Source organism: Barbus barbus (genome assembly GCF_936440315.1).
Source record: "Barbus barbus genome assembly, chromosome: 15".
NCBI classification, from domain to species: domain Eukaryota; kingdom Metazoa; phylum Chordata; class Actinopteri; order Cypriniformes; family Cyprinidae; genus Barbus; species Barbus barbus.
In genome coordinates, this window is record NC_136743.1 from 27,442,281 (window position 1) to 27,462,500 (window position 20,220).

At 39.1% G+C, this 20,220-nt stretch overlaps 3 protein-coding genes across 5 annotated transcripts in view; 1 reads left to right on the forward strand and 2 right to left on the reverse strand.

Annotated features, from left to right (window-relative positions):
• Positions 1 to 3,493, reverse strand: part of vcam1a (vascular cell adhesion molecule 1a) — a 9,593-nt gene extending 6,100 nt beyond the window's left edge. The window contains exons 1-3 of the mRNA XM_079436226.1: positions 3,346 to 3,493; positions 2,986 to 3,264; positions 911 to 1,198 (exon numbers count right to left, since the gene is read on the reverse strand). Coding sequence (XP_079292352.1) covers positions 911 to 1,198; positions 2,986 to 3,264; positions 3,346 to 3,406 — 628 coding nt within the window. The 5' untranslated portion in view covers positions 3,407 to 3,493. The remainder of the gene's footprint in view (positions 1 to 910; positions 1,199 to 2,985; positions 3,265 to 3,345) is intronic.
• The window catches only part of extl2 (exostosin-like glycosyltransferase 2), an 18,926-nt gene extending 15,091 nt beyond the window's left edge, over positions 1 to 3,835 (forward strand). The window contains exons 6-7 of the transcript XR_013785179.1: positions 2,197 to 2,454; positions 3,033 to 3,835. The gene's annotated coding sequence lies outside the window, so the exon portion shown is untranslated. The remainder of the gene's footprint in view (positions 1 to 2,196; positions 2,455 to 3,032) is intronic.
• The window catches only part of cdc14aa (cell division cycle 14Aa), a 16,782-nt gene continuing 274 nt past the window's right edge, over positions 3,713 to 20,220 (reverse strand). The window contains exons 1-15 of one of the 3 annotated variants that reach the window (XM_079436223.1): positions 20,072 to 20,220; positions 19,597 to 19,687; positions 19,407 to 19,482; positions 17,543 to 17,635; positions 17,265 to 17,344; positions 16,599 to 16,665; positions 15,944 to 16,006; positions 10,874 to 10,961; positions 10,513 to 10,743; positions 9,417 to 9,555; positions 9,162 to 9,327; positions 8,990 to 9,087; positions 7,243 to 7,371; positions 6,758 to 7,139; positions 3,713 to 4,264 (exon numbers count right to left, since the gene is read on the reverse strand). The exon at positions 20,072 to 20,220 is cut by the window's right edge and continues 274 nt beyond it. In XM_079436223.1, coding sequence (XP_079292349.1) covers positions 4,235 to 4,264; positions 6,758 to 7,139; positions 7,243 to 7,371; positions 8,990 to 9,087; positions 9,162 to 9,327; positions 9,417 to 9,555; positions 10,513 to 10,743; positions 10,874 to 10,961; positions 15,944 to 16,006; positions 16,599 to 16,665; positions 17,265 to 17,344; positions 17,543 to 17,635; positions 19,407 to 19,482; positions 19,597 to 19,687; positions 20,072 to 20,111 — 1,773 coding nt within the window. In that variant the 5' untranslated portion in view covers positions 20,112 to 20,220 and the 3' untranslated portion in view covers positions 3,713 to 4,234. The remainder of the gene's footprint in view (positions 4,265 to 6,757; positions 7,140 to 7,242; positions 7,372 to 8,989; positions 9,088 to 9,161; positions 9,328 to 9,416; positions 9,556 to 10,512; positions 10,744 to 10,873; positions 10,962 to 15,943; positions 16,007 to 16,598; positions 16,666 to 17,264; positions 17,345 to 17,542; positions 17,636 to 19,406; positions 19,483 to 19,596; positions 19,688 to 20,071) is intronic. The other 2 variants (XM_079436224.1, XM_079436225.1) reach the window with 2 other exon arrangements.

A 20,220-nucleotide genomic window follows, 5' to 3' on the forward strand; every position in this document is an offset into this window, starting at 1 on the left:
CCGGAGACTCGAACCCGCAACCTTTGGATCACGAGTCCAACTCTCTAACCATTAGGCCACGACTTCCCCTTCCGACTTCCCCAATCATCGTCTTTCGAGGTTACACGTGGGGCCCCCCCTGTAGTGTGTGCCCTACGTGCCCGTCTGCTACACTACTGTATTCAACTATTGAAAACAATTATATTATCTGTATTATATTACTTCTAAATTATATTTTTTGATAACATTATAAGTGGAACAGTACAAAATTAAAAACAAAGGCATTTCAAGACCCCTATAATTCTTGTTAATTCTTTAAAGGAATATTCTGGGGTCAATACTAGTTAAGCTCAATCGACAACGCTTGTGACAATGTTGATTACTACTACAACAGTTTCTAAGGATGAATCAGTCTGGGTTACACTGAGTTGGGAGTGTTTGGGGTGTTAAAATACTAATGTTAAAATCATTTAATAACCTTTTCTGTGTAAAGTTGTAGCCAATATTAAAACTTTGCTGCTGTGACACTGTAATGCCTAAAACGACTGAAAAAAATTAGCAACTTTACATCTGCAATAGGTTTTAACAGAAGAATTAATGAAAGTGTTCTTGAAATCTTGAAATGAATATTTGTTTATGCAAAAATTGGCCCTATTTACTTCCATTGTAATTGCCTCACCGTAATTATGCCATAAATGCTGTTGTTTGAGCTTAAAATTCCGCCATTTATACACTCTCAAGTTGTTTTAAACCCGTTTGAGTTTATTTCTTTTATGTTCGACAAGTAATTAAGAAATTTAAAGAATTTTGAAACAACTTGAGGGTGAGTAAATGATAGAATTTTCATTTTTGGGTGAAATATCCCTTTAACTGGTATTGAACCCAGAATATTCCTTTAATAAATGTTGGCGTGCATAACCTAACAACTTACATTCAGCAGTTGTTGTTCTCTTCTGATTGTTGAGCTTCAGTGTTGCCTTGCAACTAATATTCTTGCCAAGATCATCGACAGAAGGAGTGTAATTGAACACAGAGGAATAATTGTGAACATGGTCAAAAATTGCTTCAGGTTCTTCCTCATGGAGGGTCTTGTTTCCACGAAGCCACTCAATCTGAAACTTTTCCAAAGGGTAAATGTTGTGGACTGTGCAGATCAGCTTCTGTTCTTGGTTTGCTATCAAACTCTTTATTTTGGGCAGTATGGGATCTTCTGGAAATGCTGCAGAAAACACACTTCATCATAACAGCATCTAAATCATTTACACAAATACTGAAATGGTTTACTTTTTTCACACACCCAAAAAAATCTATATAATAGCCTAAATATAATCACCATAGAGACCGTATTATTGTTAATTTTAAGGACACATCATCATTAATGTTTCTGAAAACCACAACATCACCAGTTTGATAATGTTCAGCAAATTCTCACAAATGAACCTGGCTGGGACATGATCATATGATTCCTTATACTCTAAAAAATGCTGGGTTAAAAACAACACAACTTGGGTTATTTGGCAACCCAGCGCTGGGTAAATATTGGACCGAACACATGCAGGGTTAATTTGACCCAGCTGGTTGGGTTAAACATTTTTACCCACGATGCGGGGTTGCTTAATTTGTTGTTTAAAACAAACTTCTGCTACTTCTATATGCCATTTTTATTTCTTAAATGCTTGTTAAACAAATGTATAATATTGTAAACTATGCTGCATTCACCCTAATACATTTCATTTGTCTTGTATAGAAAAATATCTCTTTATATGTATGTTCCCATTAATATTTGCATTTTTTATCACACCAACATGAAATTATCCAAGAATATAAATATGAGGGAAAACAAAGGCCAAATTCCCTTAATTATTCATCACAATAAGGAAAACCAAAGAATATATTTCTGATGTGCAGCCAAAGATTCACAAACTAGAAAGTGGCTGTAAGAAAATATCTAAAGCATTGAAAACACCCTTTTCCACCATCAAAATGTTACACATCTGTCTGGAAGAGGATTTGTGAGGGATAAAACAAGTACCCCATGTGTACAATGAAATATACTGCTGGATCTTAAATGCTGTGGGCCTATTTTTGAGATCGTGAATATCTTGTTCAGATAGATCATGGATTAAATTAAATACCAACAGATAAAGAAATAAAATCTAAACCTGACTGTCCCTGGTAGAGATCTTTGTAATGGATCATGTTTGAATCTTCCAACAGGATCCACAAACAAACATCAAAATCACTACAAAAGTGGTTCACTGAGCACAAAAGCAAGCTTCTGCCATGGCCGTCCCAGTTCCCTGACCTGAACCCTATAGAAAATGAGTGGGGTGAATTAAAGAGAAGCACCACCAACATGGAGCTGAAAAAGTGTCTGCAGTGATTCTGTATCATGGAATGGTCTCTGATTTCTTGTCAGGTGTTCTCCAATCACATCAGGCATGAGAGACTCAGAGCATGTTATCTTGGCAAAAGGTATTGAATAACCAAGTATGATTAATTGTGGCCAATGTGTATTAGAGAAAAAAACATTTATTTCATAATGAGACCCCTCCCACCCATTTTAAATTCCTATTCTTCAATAGGAGAATATCTTAATTTTGAGCACAACTGTACATCTGGGACAGCATGCAGACAGGGAAATGGTGAAAGAATTTTAATTTTGGGGTGGAGTAACCCTTTACAATAGTCATAAGTCATTACAATCGCAAAGTACATCAGCAACTGGTATAAAACTGCAATCATTGACTAGTAACTGAAAAATAATGAATTGAATAGTAATTAAAAAAAGCAATTAAAATCAACACTGGAATAGGATACTAGTAACAAAAAACAGATACATTATTGGAATATTTATGTACCAAGCAGCATAGCTAGTCAGTACAGGAGTAGGTTAGTGGATAAATACATGCTAGTGATGTTTAAAAGTACTTAATGTTACAACAGCCTGCCATATCCATAAATTAATAACTGTCTAATTAGGAGTACAGCTGAAACATTACTTACAGAAAATTTGTATCTTTGACGATTTCTCTTGTTGTTTTTGCTGACAGGTAGCTTTGCACACAACTCTAATACTGTGTATGACGGAGCTGTTCCTGATCAGCAGGCGGGAAACATTATGCTCATTTTTAATCTCTCCACCGTGAAATTTATCCAGTGCTGTTCTCCAGGCGAAGGTCACATTAACCGGACAATCAGTCACTCGACAGGTCAGCTCCAAATACTCACCAACATGAATCATTGGATCTTTTGGACTTAATTCCAGTTTAAAATAGTTTTCTCCTGTGGGAAAAATGTGTACTGTCAAAATAATGAAATGTGGAAGACTAAAATTGATTTAACAGCTGTGTGAGATCTTCTTACCTGTTATTAGACTAAGAATATTAATCCACAGCGCAAAAGTGATGCATTTCACTCCACTCATTTTGCTGCCGTTGTGTTTCACTCATTCAGAAATAACACAATAATGTTGATGGATATTCCCACCACGGCTGTTTTCCCGCCTATTCCTTTTTACTTTCTGTTTCTCCAAACATTATCAATTTGGCTCACTCATCAGACTCCAAGCCACACCTTCTCACATTTTCCTCATATCCTCCAATTTGTTCATATAATTAAATGATACTTTAATATTTTGCATCAATTTTCTGTTTTCAGTGTACCTTTTTCAAATAAGTCTATTGGACATAACACATCACCATGTTACTAGTCTTTCTAAATGAAGAGATCTGTGTTAGGACAGTGGTTTAATGCATCTAAAGTATATTCCAGTTACAATTACAACTATCTGTACAAAATGTTTTAAAAATCATGATTTCTGTACAATCATATTACTAAACATAATTGAATCAGCATCATGTGATCATACATGCATGTGTATTTCTTGTAAACACACCCATACTATCACACACTCATGCACAACTACTAATATTTTCATTGGAATTGTGACTTTCTTGAAAAAAAGTGAGACAATGCTGCCTTGTGTAAAATTAGTCACAAATGCCAGCAGATACGTTCCATTTTGGATGTAGAAAACAATTAATTACTGAATACATTTGTGAATAATACACCAGACTTATATAAATTAGTTTCTCAATTAAAACACTAGAAATATAATATTATAAACACTTTAAGCCCAGAGTGTGATTGTTTTTTTTTTTGAATGATAATCAGCTTTTAGGAGAGACTGAGGAATGATTTGTCCATTGGTCGAATGGTCAGCAGCGATGGCCATCAGTGTATAATCATAGCCTTAGTACTGAGTATATTCAGACTGAAGAGACTGTGGAGAGAAAGAGAGAGTGAAATTAATAAAGATGTGTGCAAATTATACTAAAGGGTGGAGTACTGAACCCGTTTCACAGACGAGGCTTAAGCCTAGCCCTAAAATGCATGGCTGAGCTGTTTTATCTAAAAGCAGTTTGTTAAGATGCACACCAATAACATATCTTCTAAGGTACATTTTTAAAAAACGACTTAAATGTCCCAATTTAACTAAAACCCAATCCTGGCTTAATCTAAGCACTGTGAAACCAGGCTTATGCGTCATACATTTGCAAACTTAGAAAATGGTTACAGAGAAACACTGGGCATCAGGCACTAGACAACTGAGGATCACACACTAACAGACTTTCAGGTCATTCCTGACACATGAAAAATGAAAATGTGTTTTACAATTGGCATTCAAATATCAATCATATTTGTTTTTCTTGAACTGGATGGAATACAATATGGAACGGCATTCTATTGTAAACGTGCGAACGATAATTAGAGATTACTGTTTATAAACACATCGATTTGCTACAGGAGGCCTTTATTCACCCCCGAATTGACCCCCACCCCAAACCATGTGAGGCACTTTTTATTATGGATGGATGCGCTTTATTGGACTTCTTTTGGACTATTGAAAAATAACACCCACCCACTGCCATTATAAAGTTTGGAAGAGACACAGGACGTTTTTAAATATAACTCCAATTGTATTCATCTGAAAGAAGAAAGTCATAAACACCTGTCTTCAGGGTGAGTAAATAATGGGGTAATTTTCATTTTTGGGTGAACTATGCCTTTAAGACTTAAAGGGGTCATCGGATGCCCATTTTCCACAAGTTGATATGATTCTTAAGGGTCTTAATGAAACGTCTATACCACACTTTGGTTAAAATTTCTCAATGGTAGTGTAAAACTACACCTTTGTACATTGCCAAAAACAGCTCCGCACACAGCAAGCCGTTTTAGTGCATGTATCTTTAAATGCTAAAGAGCTCTGCTCACCCTGCCCCTCTCTTCCGTGGGGTGACGAGCCGTTCTCATGAGACTGATTATTTTAGCCGCAGAACTTGCTAACTAGCATGTTATTAGGAAAGGCGATTTGCAAAGATTCAAAAAAGAAGCTTATACTCCCTTTTTCTGTAGGTGAGGTTGGATCATGAATGATTTGCGCGTTAGATGCATTTAGGTAGGCTGGGGGACGCATTCCCTTCAAAAAGTAATCCACTGCATCTTCAGTGGCTCAGATGTCGGGAGTAAATGACGACTGCTTTGTTCATTATTACATACAACAATAGAGCACCTCAATCACTTAGGACACCTGCTCCGGCATCGAAACAATGGCGGAAATATGACAGCTCACTCAGGGCGGGTCTAAGGTAAAACGCTACTGTCAATCCACAATTGTGGGAGGGGCCTGGGTCTGTGTGAGCCAAGAAGCTGAGAATGGCTTGATTTAAGAAAGGGGATATTATTGTTTATAGGGATTTTTAAAAAAACAACACTGGGTGGATTTCTATCATTATAGGGTGGATGTGTACAAACACTGCCAACACACATTTATGTTCAAACAACATGTAAAAGTGAATTTTGCATCCGATGACCCCTTTGAGGTATAGGACATTTACACACGTTTTCATTTTATGTGCTCAGTCTATAGATATGTGCACTTGCACATAGTATTTCTTTACAAAGTGGCATCGCCAACTACTGGAATGCATGATATTAGTGTTATTTGCCATTTTCACAGATCTGTATGAATGGATCGTTTTGACTGTGTTGTCTATATGCAAAACTTTTTAAAAAATGCTAAGGAAAACTTTTCTGTTTTTAGTACAAATGTTGTGTAAATGTACTCTAAAAAATTAAAATACTGTCATAACTTGAGGTGCGGTCACATTAACGAAATTGAGGTAAAATTTAAAGTGCTGTCAAAATGTCAGTAGTATAGCAGATGAAGCTCAGCTCACACAGAATTCGCTTTCAAACGAAGCATATTTTTGTTGGTCAATGCCGTGAATTCACATGAAAATCTGCCCTCGCACAAAATACACAATCTCCTCTATTTCTATTGAAATGACTGGATTTCAGCCACAAAATTTGCAGAACAACTGTAAATTACCACACCTTTGCTCAGTTTTGCTTCTTATATGAGGACCACCTCAAAATTAATCATTATTTGCTATAAATTTGTGCTTCTGATGCAGGTCAGATTTAATTTGTATTTACAAACAACTTTTTATTGATTTTTTCCATGGAAGAAAGCACATTCATGTTTAGAATGAGACAGCGGTGGTAAAATGATGACAATTTTCCTTTTTACATGGGCTGTTCCTTTTAAAGTATGAAACAACACTGATTAAAAAAATCTCACATTAACAATTACAATTGGAAAACACAAAGTGAATGAAAGTTCACAGAGCAGAAGTAGTGTGTGAAACAGCAGAAGTAGTGAGTGAAAATCAAGGACCACAGAGACAACAAAGGCGGCCAGATGGTCACTTACGGGAATGGATCTACTGAGGTAGCGCCCTGGAAACCTGCTTAGTCCACCTCGCAACGGACCTCTACGGGGGTTCGGCGGACCACTGGAGAACAGACTATAGCCGGTTCTGTTCATAGGCCTGACTGTGCAATTAGTTCTAACCGTATTAGCTCCAGTAAGGCTGTTGAGGTTGGTGTTGGCCTCTTGATTGAAGTTTAAATGTGAGGGAGGAAGTTGGGGCTCAGTAGAGGTGTACCCAAAGCTGAAGCCAGATGGAGATGCGGGTGATAGAGCAGGAGATGTGGAGGGTGCAAAGGATGAAGGAGGTGTGCTGTTGTCATCGTCACTGAAGTTGTTGTCATTGTAAAGGTTGCTGAGGGAATGGGCTAAACGGGGACTGAAGCTGTGCGGGTGCAAAAAGCGGGGTTAGAAATGTCTGGGTGCATAAACAGGATCTGGGATTAAAATAAAAATCACTCAGGCAGTGTATCTAAACATTAATGTACCTTTTTAGATTGCCGGCAGAGGAGGAAGGGCTTCTTGTTAGTCTCCGTGGAGCAGTGGAAGAGGAGACGAAGAGAGGAGCTTTGGAAGACTTGGGAGGGGAAATGGTGCCTGGAGCTGGACTTATCCCACTGCCAAAAATGACAAATAGCAGAGCAAGTTTATTTAAAGATAATCATTTGTTTAGGCATGTCCTCCAGAATGTCCTCATGGAAGGAAGGAAGATTTTTTTTGTTTATTTTCAGTGCAGTACTTCAATATGAGTAATTATTTTCAAAACTGCAATGCTTTTGTGTAATAGCATAGCACTTGGTACAGGTCACTGCCACTGTTGTGCAAAACTTAGTCCCTCTTAGAAGTGATTTTATTGACTGAAATAATTGTTCATGGGTACTTTATTTGGTACTTGACTACAAATACAATGGATGGCAGCTGATACTACAAACACTGAACCAAACTTTTAAAATGTTGAGCAGCAAGCTCATTGGCTAGATGCAAAGGAGACCAATAGAATGCCATATAGTGATTGGTGTAATTGCTAGCAGATTGCCGGCAGGCATATCACCCTGTAGCCCAAGACTGATCGCCCACTGAAGCTAACCAGGGCTGAGCCTGGTTAGTACCTGGATGGGAGACCTCCTGGGAAAACTAGGTTGCTGCTGGAAGAGGTGCTAGTGAGGACAGCAGGGAGTGTTCACCCTGTGGTCTCTGTGGGTCCTAGCACCCCAGTATAATGATTGCGACACTATAACTCAACAAGCTCTGTCCTTCGGATGAGATGTTAAACTTGTTGAGAGTTGATTAAAAATCCCAGGATGTCTTTCGAAAAGAGTAGAAGTGTGACCTTGGCATCCTGGCCAAATTTGCCCATTGGCCTCTGACCATCATGGCCTCCTAATCATGCCCATATCTACTGATTGACTTCATCACTGTCTCCAATAAGCTGGTGTGTGGCGGTCATTCTGGCACACTATGTCTGCTATCACATTCATCCAAGTGGATGCTGCATACCGATAGTGGATGAGGAGATCAGATAATCAGAAAGGAACGATGTCATGATGCTTTAGGCTCCTGAGCAGGCTACCTTTGGGTTCTGAGTGGGACTGGATTTCAATGGCAAGTGATGGTGTTTCTCAATGCTGTAACTGATGCTTAATCACGTTCTTGCTTCCCTATCATCCAGCCCGTGACCCAGAAATGTGTATGCACAATTTAAGAAATGAGAAGCACCATGCATGACGTCACAATGAACTGAGTACCACTGGTCCACTGGAGCACTGACCTACAGGTCAAAAGCTATAAAGTTCAAAATAATGGTAAATCTAAAATGTCTCTAAAAAAGACAGTCAGAACCTTCAGAGGTACATTCATATAGTTCATTAATTTGTATAATTCCCTTAGCACTCTTTTAAAACCTCCCATCTTTTCCACCATGTTTTCACACAAAATGAAACTACTGTTACTTAAAACTGTGCTTTATGCTATTTATCCTGTAACTTTTCATTAATTCATCTTCCTACAAATTTGTCAAATCTTAAATCATATTCAAACCAAGCATAACAAAATTCAACACACAGATTTTTGGTGTTTTTTAAAACATATGAATTCCCTGCAAGGCAGCAAATAGAAGGCAAAACATTATCAAGGCGACGCTTTTGTATATTGACCCAAAACATTTTGTTTAACTGAGACTGTTGAGACCATATTAATGACAATGATATCCTTTATTTAGTATAAATGAAGGTCTACCTAAGCACTGTAGCAGTAGTTCTGGGGTGGCGTTGGCCCTTTAGAGCAAGTAGTTTGTCTCCTTGAGTTGGAATCATGTCCTCTTCTCTGAACTCATTCTGTAGTGTAAAAAAACAGTGTCAATAACAGTGTGAACTCAGATATGATTGGTAGATTCATTCATTGGTCTCACCTCATCCACACTTGGTGGCTTCAGAATGGTGCTGTCGATGGACATGTTGTCCACGCTGGATATGAGAAGGGCCATGTTTCTCTCCTGTTGGCGGCTTTGCCTCAGCTGCAGCTGCTTCTGCTTGGACCGATGGAGATCACCTTGCACCCACATATTGTGCTGTTTCCTTAAGAGAAAAAAAGCGCTTCTAAACAGACCTCTAGACCATTTTATGTCCTTATGTGCTCAATCTGTCTTTAGAATTTTTGGACTTACTGTTCAAGAAAGTGCTGCTGTGGTCCAATGACGGAGCCCGGTCTGCAGATTCGTGTCCAGGCAATGGCCTCTGGTGCTGTGAAACGATAATGCTTCATCAGGTAACAGCCTATCAGAGTGCCTGTCCTGCCAAGGCCAGCTGTGCAAATAAAATGGGAAAATAACAATTAAAAATCTAAATATTTTATAAAAAAAAAAAACATTTTAAACAGAAAATGCTTCCTATCAAAGAATATGCATGCAATCAATTTAAAGTATCAATTTAAAGTATTCTGGCATTAATTCATCTGTCACAGCCAGATAAATAAGACAGATCCAACATGGACGGGTTGCGTAATTTACCATCATCCGCAAAATCTATGAACAAAACTTGTAACTCACCAAGTAAAATCAATAAAGATGCACTGATGTAAAAATTCTGGTCAGCAATGATTGTTGTCATATTATGGCTGTTAAACCACCATATTTATACTATTTTGTTGAAAATTAAATTTAAACAAAATAAACTACTAAAAACTAAAATCAGGCACTTTAAATGCAAAAATTAATTCAGCCGTCACCTTACATTGTGTATCGATTAAATATTAATAGTGATTTTAAAGATGTACTTTCAGTGGTAGGTTAAACGTTTTTAAAATAGGGGAAATAATCATGACCAAATAAGAATGCAATATAGACTGATACCAATCAATGAAAAATGCCTAAAATCAGCTGATGACCAGTATGCTACAGATATAAGGTGTAGACATTAATTTTAATTGCTGAAATTTTGCTGGTTAAATCCATTAATCTCAATCCGAATTAGACAAGTTTTACATGAGGGCAAAAAAGTTTTAAGTTAACATGAATTTGCCACACTGACCAACAGAAATCAGCTTGGTTTGAAAGTGGCATCAAATGCATCAAATTTGACCCAGACTGCATTAAAATACAGGTTCAGTTGCAACATAAAGTCTGGGTCCTGCAATATACTTTCACAAAAATTGCAAGATCATACAATGTCTCCTTTCCACTTTTTATTTATGCAATAGTGCACCTTACTCCAGATGTAAAAAAAAAAGATGCAGTTTCTTCATAAATCTAGAAAGTGTCTCACCCTTGCAGTGGACAGCTACGGCACCCTTGGCGCTCTCACAGATGTGCAGGAAGCATCTTGTGAGGAGATCACTAGGTGTGGTGCCATCTACAAAGAACAAGTCATGATGTTCAAACCCGGCATCTGTGAAGCGCTGACCTTCATAAATCTTCTTGTTCAGTCGCACAACATCTGTGACGTTGTGCTGGCGGAAGTAGGAGAAGTACGCTTCTGGAGCGTGGAGAGGATAACCTGAAAGAGCCAAAACAGTCATCAGTTCAGAAGTGAAGAACAATTACCAAAACATTGATCCAATAACTATTAGAATCTAGTATTTGTTGGGGCAGAAGCTTTTAACTCTGAATCTAATGTGCCAGCTTACCGTTCTCTATTTTGCTCTTGGGATGAGGTCCACTGAAGGCCAACAGTTTTCCTGGCACAATCCAGTTAAAATCACCATTTTCTACACGCTTGTAATGCAAAAGGTGAGAAGACATCAAATTCATCAAAAACATACATGTTAACAACTAATGAAAAGACGTTACATGTGTTGAGTTTTGTAGATGCTTTATTGCTTTTAAGTATTTACAATAGGACAGCATCCTTTTTCCTAGCGAGCGTCCATGTTTCAGGAGGTAGGGGTTTGCATGGGGTTTCAGAGGGGGGCGGGGTGATTTGAGTTCAGGGCTCTCACAGCCTGGGAGAAAAAGCTGTTGAGCAGTCTGGCGGAGCGGGCTCTGATGCTCCGGTACCGTCTTCCTGATGGTAGGAGCTGGAAGAGACTGTGGGAGGGATGGGTGGAGTCCTTCACTATGCTGTTGGTTTTGCTGGAGCATCGTGTAAGGAAAATTTCCAGGATGGAGGGGAGAGGGGCACCAATGATCTTTGCAGCTGTGTTCACTGTCTGCTGGAGGGTCTTGCGGTCAGCAGCACTGCAGTTCCCGTACCAGACAGTGATGCAGCTGGTCAGCACACTCTCAATGATGCCTCTGTAGAATGTGGTGAGGATGGGTGGAGGGAGACTTGCTCTTTTCAGCCGGCGGAGAAAGTGTAGACGCTGTTGTGCCTTTTTGGAGAGTGACATGGTGTTGGTGGTCCAGGTGAGATCCTCTGTGATGTGCACCCCCAGGAATTTAGTGCTGCTGACTCTCTCCACAGTCGAGCTGTTGATGGTCAGTGCGGGGTGGTCAACGGAGTTTCTTCTGAAGTCCATCACAACCTCCTTTGTCTTCTCCACATTGAGGGACAGATTGTTAGTGCCACACCATTCAGCCAGCTGTGCCACTTCCTCTGTAGTGCGTTTCATCATTGTTGCTGATGAGACATACCACTGTTGTGTCATCAGCAAACTTGATGATGTGGTTGGAGCTGAATTTGGCAGTGCAGTCATGGGTCAGCAGTGTGAAGAGCAGCGGGCTGAGCACACAGCCTTGTGGGGCCCCTGAGCTCAGTGTGGTAGTGCTCGAGGTGTTGTGGCCGACACGGACTGAATGAGGTCTTCCGGTTAGAAAGTCCAGGATCCAATTACACAGGGAATTGTTAAGGCCCAGCAGGTTTAGTTTATTTATGAGCTGTTGTGGGATTATTATGTTGAATTAAGTCAATGAACAGCATTCTAACATAGGAGTCTTTATTTTCTAGGTGGGTAAGAGCCAGGTGGAGGGTGGAGGAAATTGCATCGTCCGTAGAGCGGTTTGGACGGTATGCAAACTGGAGCGGGTCGAGTGTGTTGGGGAGGCTGGTTTTGATGTTGTGCATGACTAGCCTCTCAAAGCACTTCATCATGATTGGAGTCAGTGCTATGGAACGGTGGTCATTTAGACAGGACACAGGTGATTTCTTTGGTACCGGTATGATTGTTGTGGATTTAAGACATGTGGGGACGACTGCCTGGCTCAGCGAGGTGTTGAAGATATCTGTAAGCACATCTGTCAGCTGTGCATCACAGTCTCTCAGAACACAGCCAGGTATGTTGTAAGGACCCGCAGCCTTGTGTGGATTAATCCTAGATATGGTCTTCCATACGTCGGCTGGAGACAGACAGAAGCGCCCGGTCGTTGGGAGATGTGGGCAGTTTTTGTGCAGGTGTGTCATTCTGCATTTCAAACAATGAATAAAAGTGGTTGAGTGCATTGGGGGCTTGTATTCAGTGATGGTCTAAATGGCTTGCCACAGGCTCCGTGTGTCTCTGCTGTCTGTGAAGTGGTTGTTGATTTTTTGAGCATATGACCGTTTTGCATTTTTGATGCCACAGGACAGACGGGCTCTTGCTGTTTTGAGGGCTGCTTTATCTCCTGATCTGAATGCTTCATCTCTGGTCTTTAGCAGCCCACGAACCTCTGCTGTCATCCATGACTTCTGGTTTGCACGTGTGGTGATGGTCTTGGTGACTGTCACATCATCAGTGCACTTTTTGATGTAAGCAGTCACAGTTTCAGTGCACTCGTGCAGGTCTGTGTGGTTGTTGTAGGTGGCTGCCTCTTTAAACATGTTCCAGTCTGTGCACTGAAAGCAGTCCTGTAGTGCTGAGGTGGCATTGTCTGGCCATACTCTGATCTGCTTTTGAACCGATTTGGCGAGTTTGAGAAGTGGTCTATATGCTGGGATTAGCATAACAGTGATGTGGTCTGAGTACCCGAGGTGGGGGCGGGGTACAGCCTTGTAAGCGGTTTTTACTGTTGTGTAAACAAAGTCCAGTGTGTTGTTTCCCCTTGTTGCAAAGTTCACATGTTGGTAGAACTTTGGCAAAACTGTCTTTTAGTTTGCGTGGTTGAAGTCACCGGCTATGATGAAAAAGCCATCAGGGTCATTTGCTTGTTGTTCACTGATGGCGCTATACAGTTCACGAAGCGCGTCCTTAGCGTTTGCACACGGGGGGGGATGTAGACCGCGATAATAACAATGACCGTGAACTTCCGTGGCAGGTCGACACTTCACAAACAAACTCCACCAGCGATGAACAGTGTTTTGATAATACCACAGCATTGTTACACCAGTCTTTGTTGATATACACACACAATCCACCTCCGCGGGTCTTACCAGACAGTGATGAATCTCTATCCGCTCGGTAGCAGGTTAGCCTGTGCTGCTGAATGGCGGAGTCCGGGATGTTGTCGTTTAGCCATGTTTCGGTGAAAACAAACACAACAATCCCTTGCCTCATGCTGTGTAGACCGACTGAGTTGAATTAAGTCCAGTTTGTTTTCCAGAGAGCGAACGTTTGAGAGCATGAGTGTTGGAAGAGCCGGTCTTGTGGGGTTAGCTCTTAGCCTAGCTCGTATACCTCTGCGCTTACCGTGCTTCCGTCCTCTCTCACACCGCTTGCGACGCTGCCTTGTGCGGGTAGCGTCAGTAGGCGAGGCCGTGGTCTCAAGGTCCGGCTCCAGGAGTAAACAAAGGCCTCGTAGCTTCTCAGTAGCCGCCGGCGAGAGTTGTTGTTTGTATGCGTTGCCGATATCCAGAAGACTTTGGCGATCATAGATGAGTTTTGGGGTGATTTCCTTAAGAGTTAGCAGTAAACTGACACTATTTGGAGACGAACAGATGACATTAAAAGACATAAAAGCACCGTCTTTGGGACCTGGAGCAGCCGCTGCGTCTGATCGCGCCGCCATCTTGGATCAATTTTTAGTAATACAAATAGACCTAAGTCTAAAACTCAAGAGATTAACACTAATTTCATATATACTGCCTTTTAAAAATTAAAGTACACTGAACAAAATTATAAACGCAACACTTTTGTTTTTGCCCCCATTTCAGTGCAACACATCTCCTTCGCAGAGTTGATCATGTTGTTGATTGTGGCCTGTGGAATGTTGGTCCACTCCTCTTCAATGGCTGTGCGAAGTTGCTGGATATTGGCAGGAACTGGAACACGCTGTCGTATACGCCGATCCAGAGCATCCCAAACAGGCTCAATGAGTGACATGTTCGGTGAATATGCAGGTCATGCAAGAAATGGGATGTTTTCAGCTTCCAGGAATTGTGTACAGATCCTTGCAACATGAGGCCGTGCATTGTCGTTGTCCATAACATATGCCTGCCCATACCATAACCCCATCGCCACCATGGGCCACTCGATCCACAACGTTGACATCAGCAAACCGTTCACCCACATGACGCCATACACGCTATCTGCTATCTGCCCTGTACAGTGAAAACCGGGATTCATCCGTGAAGAGAACACCTCTCCAAAGTGCCAGACGCCATCAAATGTGAGCATTTGCCCACTCAAGTCAGTTACGACGACGAACTGCAGCCAGGTCGAGACCCCGATGAGGACGACGAGCATGCAGATGAGCTTCCCTGAGACGGTTTCTGACAGTTTGTGCAGAAATTCTTTGGTTATGCAAACCGATTGTTGCAGCAGCTGTCCGGGTCCTGGGCTGGTGTGGTTACACGTGGTCTGCGGTTGTGAGGCCAGTTGGATGTACTGCCAAATTCTCTGAAACGCCTTTGGAGACGGCTTATGAGAAATGAACATTCAATTCACGGGCAACAGCTCTGGTGGACATTCCTGCAGTCAGCATGCCAATTGCACGCTCCCTCAAAACTTGCGACATCTGTGGCATTGTGCTGTGTGATAAAACTGCACATTTTAGAGTGGCCTTTTATTGTGGCCAGCCTAAGGCACACCTGTGCAATAATCATGCTGTCTAATCAGCATCTTGATATGCCACACCTGTGAGGTGGATGGATTATCTCAGCAAACGAGAAGTGCTCACTAACACATATTTAGACAGATTTGTGAACAATATTTGAGAGAAATAGGCCTTTTGTTTTACATAGAAAAAGTCTTAGATCTTTGAGTTCAGCTCATGAAAAATGGGGGCAAAAAAAAGTGTTGCGTTTATAATTTTGTTCAGTGTACTTTTCAAGTGCCTTTTCAAAAAATGGCTGTTTTCAAGGGTTTTCCAGGACTTAAATTTCAAAAAGTCAAATTCAAATACTTCCAAGCACTTTAAGCACCTTGTACGAACCCTGACTCCTTATCCGTTGGTTTGACTGAATAAACATCATTTTCCTTCATGTTCTATTTTCAGACAGCAGGAGATTCAGATCTTTTCCTCCTAAATATTTTCTGTTTTCCTTTGTAACAATATGAAAAAAGAAAACATATCCTGCACATTTGTGGTCTGCTCTCCGATTTAATTTTTTATATGTTCCATGGATAATTCACTGAATGTATTAAGAATCTGTTTTTGTCTTGCCACATTCTCACATCTCTTTCCAAGTTTGTTTTCACACGGATGCTTCAAAATGTAATTATCTCCGCTTTTCATTTCTAATCCCTATTAGCCATGTTAACTGGAATGTTTCTGAAGCAGGTAAATACAATATTTGTTATCTGTCAAAATGAGATAAATCACACTGAAATATTATCATTCATGAGAATGAGTATGAGAATTAAGAATTATATATTAATCAATATTAATATATAAAAAGGTGATACCTCATAATGTTCATATTCTTCAACATCAAAATTCTCAAAGTCAAAGAACCCGTGCTGCAAGGCCTAAGAGAAAATTAATTAAGAATAATTCATTATGAGATTTGACATTTCATTAAAGAAATAAAAAAAAAAGATGAATTTGGGTCTTTTACTAATTTTACCAACATAACAGAAATTTTAATGGTTTCTATCTTCAAAAGAGACTATTATGCATGAATTAATTTTAGATAAATCCTGACAAACTGCCACGGTTTTCTTCAACCTTACTAAATCATGTTTCAATTACAAGTACAGCCTTCCAAGTTGTGTAATATCTCACTGTTCATCAAGTGCATATCATTCCTGAAACTTTCCACCCACACAAACTATTTTCTTTGTATTGTGCTTCCTGTTACTCAGTTATCACATTGCGTTAATGTCCTTTATGTAATCTGTCTGACAGTGCCTGTGCCAGTTCGTTCTCCCGTGTCAGATTGAATAGACAGATAATTGGACTAAAAACTTATGAACAGGAGATAAAGGGCAATGCATGTCTACGCTGTCCAGCCTTGATCCAAAAAAAGTTTAAGAGTGTCACAAACTTTAACCTTCCTAAATATTAATAATTAAAACAGATGGTACTTTTATAGCAAATACTTCCCTTTAATGCACGTACCTTGCGGATTCCTTGTAAACAGTCTAATATGGTTAAATCATATGTGCAGTTCCCAAAAGCAGCATCTCTATATGGTAAGAAATAAAAAGTAAATAGATGATAAAGTATGTTCATTAAAAAATAGTTTCTTTTTTTGTGAATGTACGATTAAATATCTCTATCTCTCTCTCTCTCTCTCTCTCTCTCTCTCTGTGTGTGTGTGTGTCTCTGTGTGTGTGTGGGGGGGGGTATGGTATGTGTGTGTGTAGGTTTATATATCCTGGCAGGGACCTACAACTGAATACACACAGACTCATGGGGACTTGTGTCACGGTGGGGACCTAAATTGAGGTTGAACCGTTTTTGCTGTGTAATATTTATGTGGAATCCATGTAACTCTTACTGGATCCTTTGATGAACAGCATTTTGAAGTAGTTTTTTTTTTTTAACTATTTAAAAATCTTTACTGTCACTTTTGATTAGTTTAATGCATCCATGCAGAATAAAGGTTTTAATATCTCTCAAATTATCATTATTATTAATATTATTATCTAATAACACAAACCTTTGAACAGTAGTGGGCATACAGTCATATATAAGCTATAGTAATGAGGTATGAGTAGCATGATAACACGTGTTTAGATCAGATTGTGATGCTAGTGTCAGATCGTGTGAGCAGCTTCTCACCTGAAGGGCAGGTATGACACATTGGTTCCCGAGATCAGGGCCTGGTACACCTCCTCTGGAGTTCTTTTTAAATAGATTACCTGCATACAGAGGCGAGACGTCATGACTAGAAATTTCTCCGAGAGGCTCTAAAACGAGGTCAGCTGGGTCTACATAGCTGTTGTTTTTCACTGTTCATAATCAGTTTGTTCTTATTGTCTGGTGTCTCTCAAACCCTAGAACATGATGGCTAAAATCAACAAAATGATCATCTTCTAAGGTCAAAGAGCTGGACTCACAGCATAAGCACCGATGAGGAAGGCTGCATTGGCTCTCTTTCGTTGGTCGTAACTGGTGTAATGGATGATGCGCTTTCTGGACAGAGTGAAAGACTGCAGACATACACAACACACATTCATTTTCAGAGCTGTGTTGGTTACAGGGATATTTCATCAATAAATGAAAAATCTGTCATCAGTTGTTTGTCCTCGCTTGTTCTAGACCTGTATAACTTTTCCATGAAACACAAAAGGAGAATGATGCTTTGGATCCAATAATGTGCAAAGTTTGAACATACACATATTTACATTGAATAAATGAAATGTTTGGTGAATAATAGTCTAACTTTAGCTATTATCAAGATGATTATTATTATTATCAAGATGAACAAAACACGTAAGAATCAAAAACTTTTGTTGGTAACAGAATTTATTTTCTGCAGTAATCCAAAAGCTAATGGAAAAATACTGTTGGGTTTTTGTGGAGGGAACCAGGTTAATGCTAACTTGGATGTTGGCCTATAAAAATATGTCAGACATATCAAAATCAGGTTTGCAACGACATGAGAATGAGTAATTGATGACAGAATTGTCATATTTTGGTAAAACTGTTCCTTTAATCCCTTTTATTACATTTAAGACAATTTGGAGTTTTGTTGTTATTTAGCTATTTAATAAAAATGGTTATTGTTCATACAAAGATTCAGGGCCAAAGAAAGCATGGCAAATGACACTACATAGAATGGCCCCAAAAAAGTATTTAGACATTTACACCAGACTTTAAAATGTATGAAAGTCACTGCATTAGGAAACTCAATACCAAAGCCAGTGTTATCTATTTTAAAGAAAGATTAACAAAAATAAATTAGGTTTAAAACTATAAAACAATGTTATATTGCTCAAAATGAAAGCAAAAGCTAAAAGACTTTTAGGATATCTCTGTAACTGATTTGATGCACTAAAATTCACCAAACCACTAATTGGTTAAAACTTAAACAAGGCAAGTTATTTTAGTTCTGAGAAAAGCTCTAATCTGTACCATTACTTTAACTCAATAAACTGTATGTATGTAGTGCACAATTTTGTCCAAACCCAAAATTACCAGCAGCTTTTCTGTTAAATTTGCAGACGTTTCCTTAAATTTCCACAGCACACAGTAATACGTCATTCGAAATGCAGGTAAAACACCTGCAAAAAATGTAACCGTACACTGGACCTTTCAGACTTTTCTTAGATATTCAAATACTTTTTCAACTCACTTCACATTATAAGCACACACACTGCAGAGAAACACCTTGAACATGAGCCATACAACTTAAATCTGTCAGCTCCAGACACACAGAGAGTCACTGAAATTCAATCATTCATGCCAGAAACTTCTGTCCCATCATTATACAGACCTCTACTGCTCACTGCAGGAACTGCGTCTGCCTCATTATACAGACTAGCAAACAAATCTCTAGACATGAGCATTATAAATATGATGGTGGACAGTTGTGACCACATATTAAGGTTTTACAAAACTGAGCCATTAAGGGTCATTTCCATTCACTTTGTAATGCTGGGCCCAGACTTAACCTACTTATATTTGTAAAGGATTTTCCAGGAAAGGTATTTTCAAATATCTATTATGTAAGATTCATATGTATATCAGAGTACTTCACCGTGGAATTTTGCCTTGACTTTTTAAAATTGTTTTTGGAAAACAAACTTCAGCAATTCACTTTGTTTTGTTTACTTTATTTTGTTTTTAGCCAACCAAATTACTTGACTAACTATGCTCTTCTCAGTGATTAAGAATCAATTCAAAGATAATATATTTGATCAGTAAGTTATATGAACAACGCAAACATGGAGCCATTTGATTAAAAGAAGATACTCTTACCTTTAGTTTTTTGTTCAGTTTGCAGCAGTACCTGTACAGCATTGCCAGATTGAGAGGCCCAAAATCTGCATAAAAGCTTGTGACAGAAATTAACCATAAAATCACCAATTGTCATGAAGTATAACAATCAAATATGAGCTATAACAATCCAAACTTGAATAGTTAAGTGTGCTGAAACCCGAGGACTCACTTTTCATAAATAAATTCATCATCAGTGCAGAAGAAATGTGTGTTTGCTGTGCTTTTGGGTTTGCTTCTAAGAGTAGCAAAATACAGACGATCTGAAAGAAAACACAACAGTACACATTGAGTCATAAAATAGCTAAATGATGGTCAATCACATCTATATCTGGCTCTATTTTAGATCATTGGACTACATTCTGAAGATAAATATAAGGTACAGTTAATTTCATTTGTAATATTAACACATTTATTACATTAACATAACCTATTAGTTAATGCACATTCAACATGGCAAGCCACTTTAAACCATATATACTGTATTTTATTGCATTGATGAATGTACACGATCTGTTATGATAGTTTTAATACATTCAAGAAATGTATTAGCCTGCAGAGTGATGAAATAAGACATCTACACATGGATTAAGCAGATTAGAAAAACCTTTATTTTATATAAACGAAACTATTTTTTAACTTATTACCTTTGATAAACTCAGATGCTCCGAGCAGCTCATCTCCCATTTTATGAAATACTGAAACTTTAGGATGTTAAAATATTTCCACGCGTTTCGTTTCGTTCCAAAGGGTTTTGTTATGCTCCTGAAGTTTGAAAATTAATGTATATAAAATG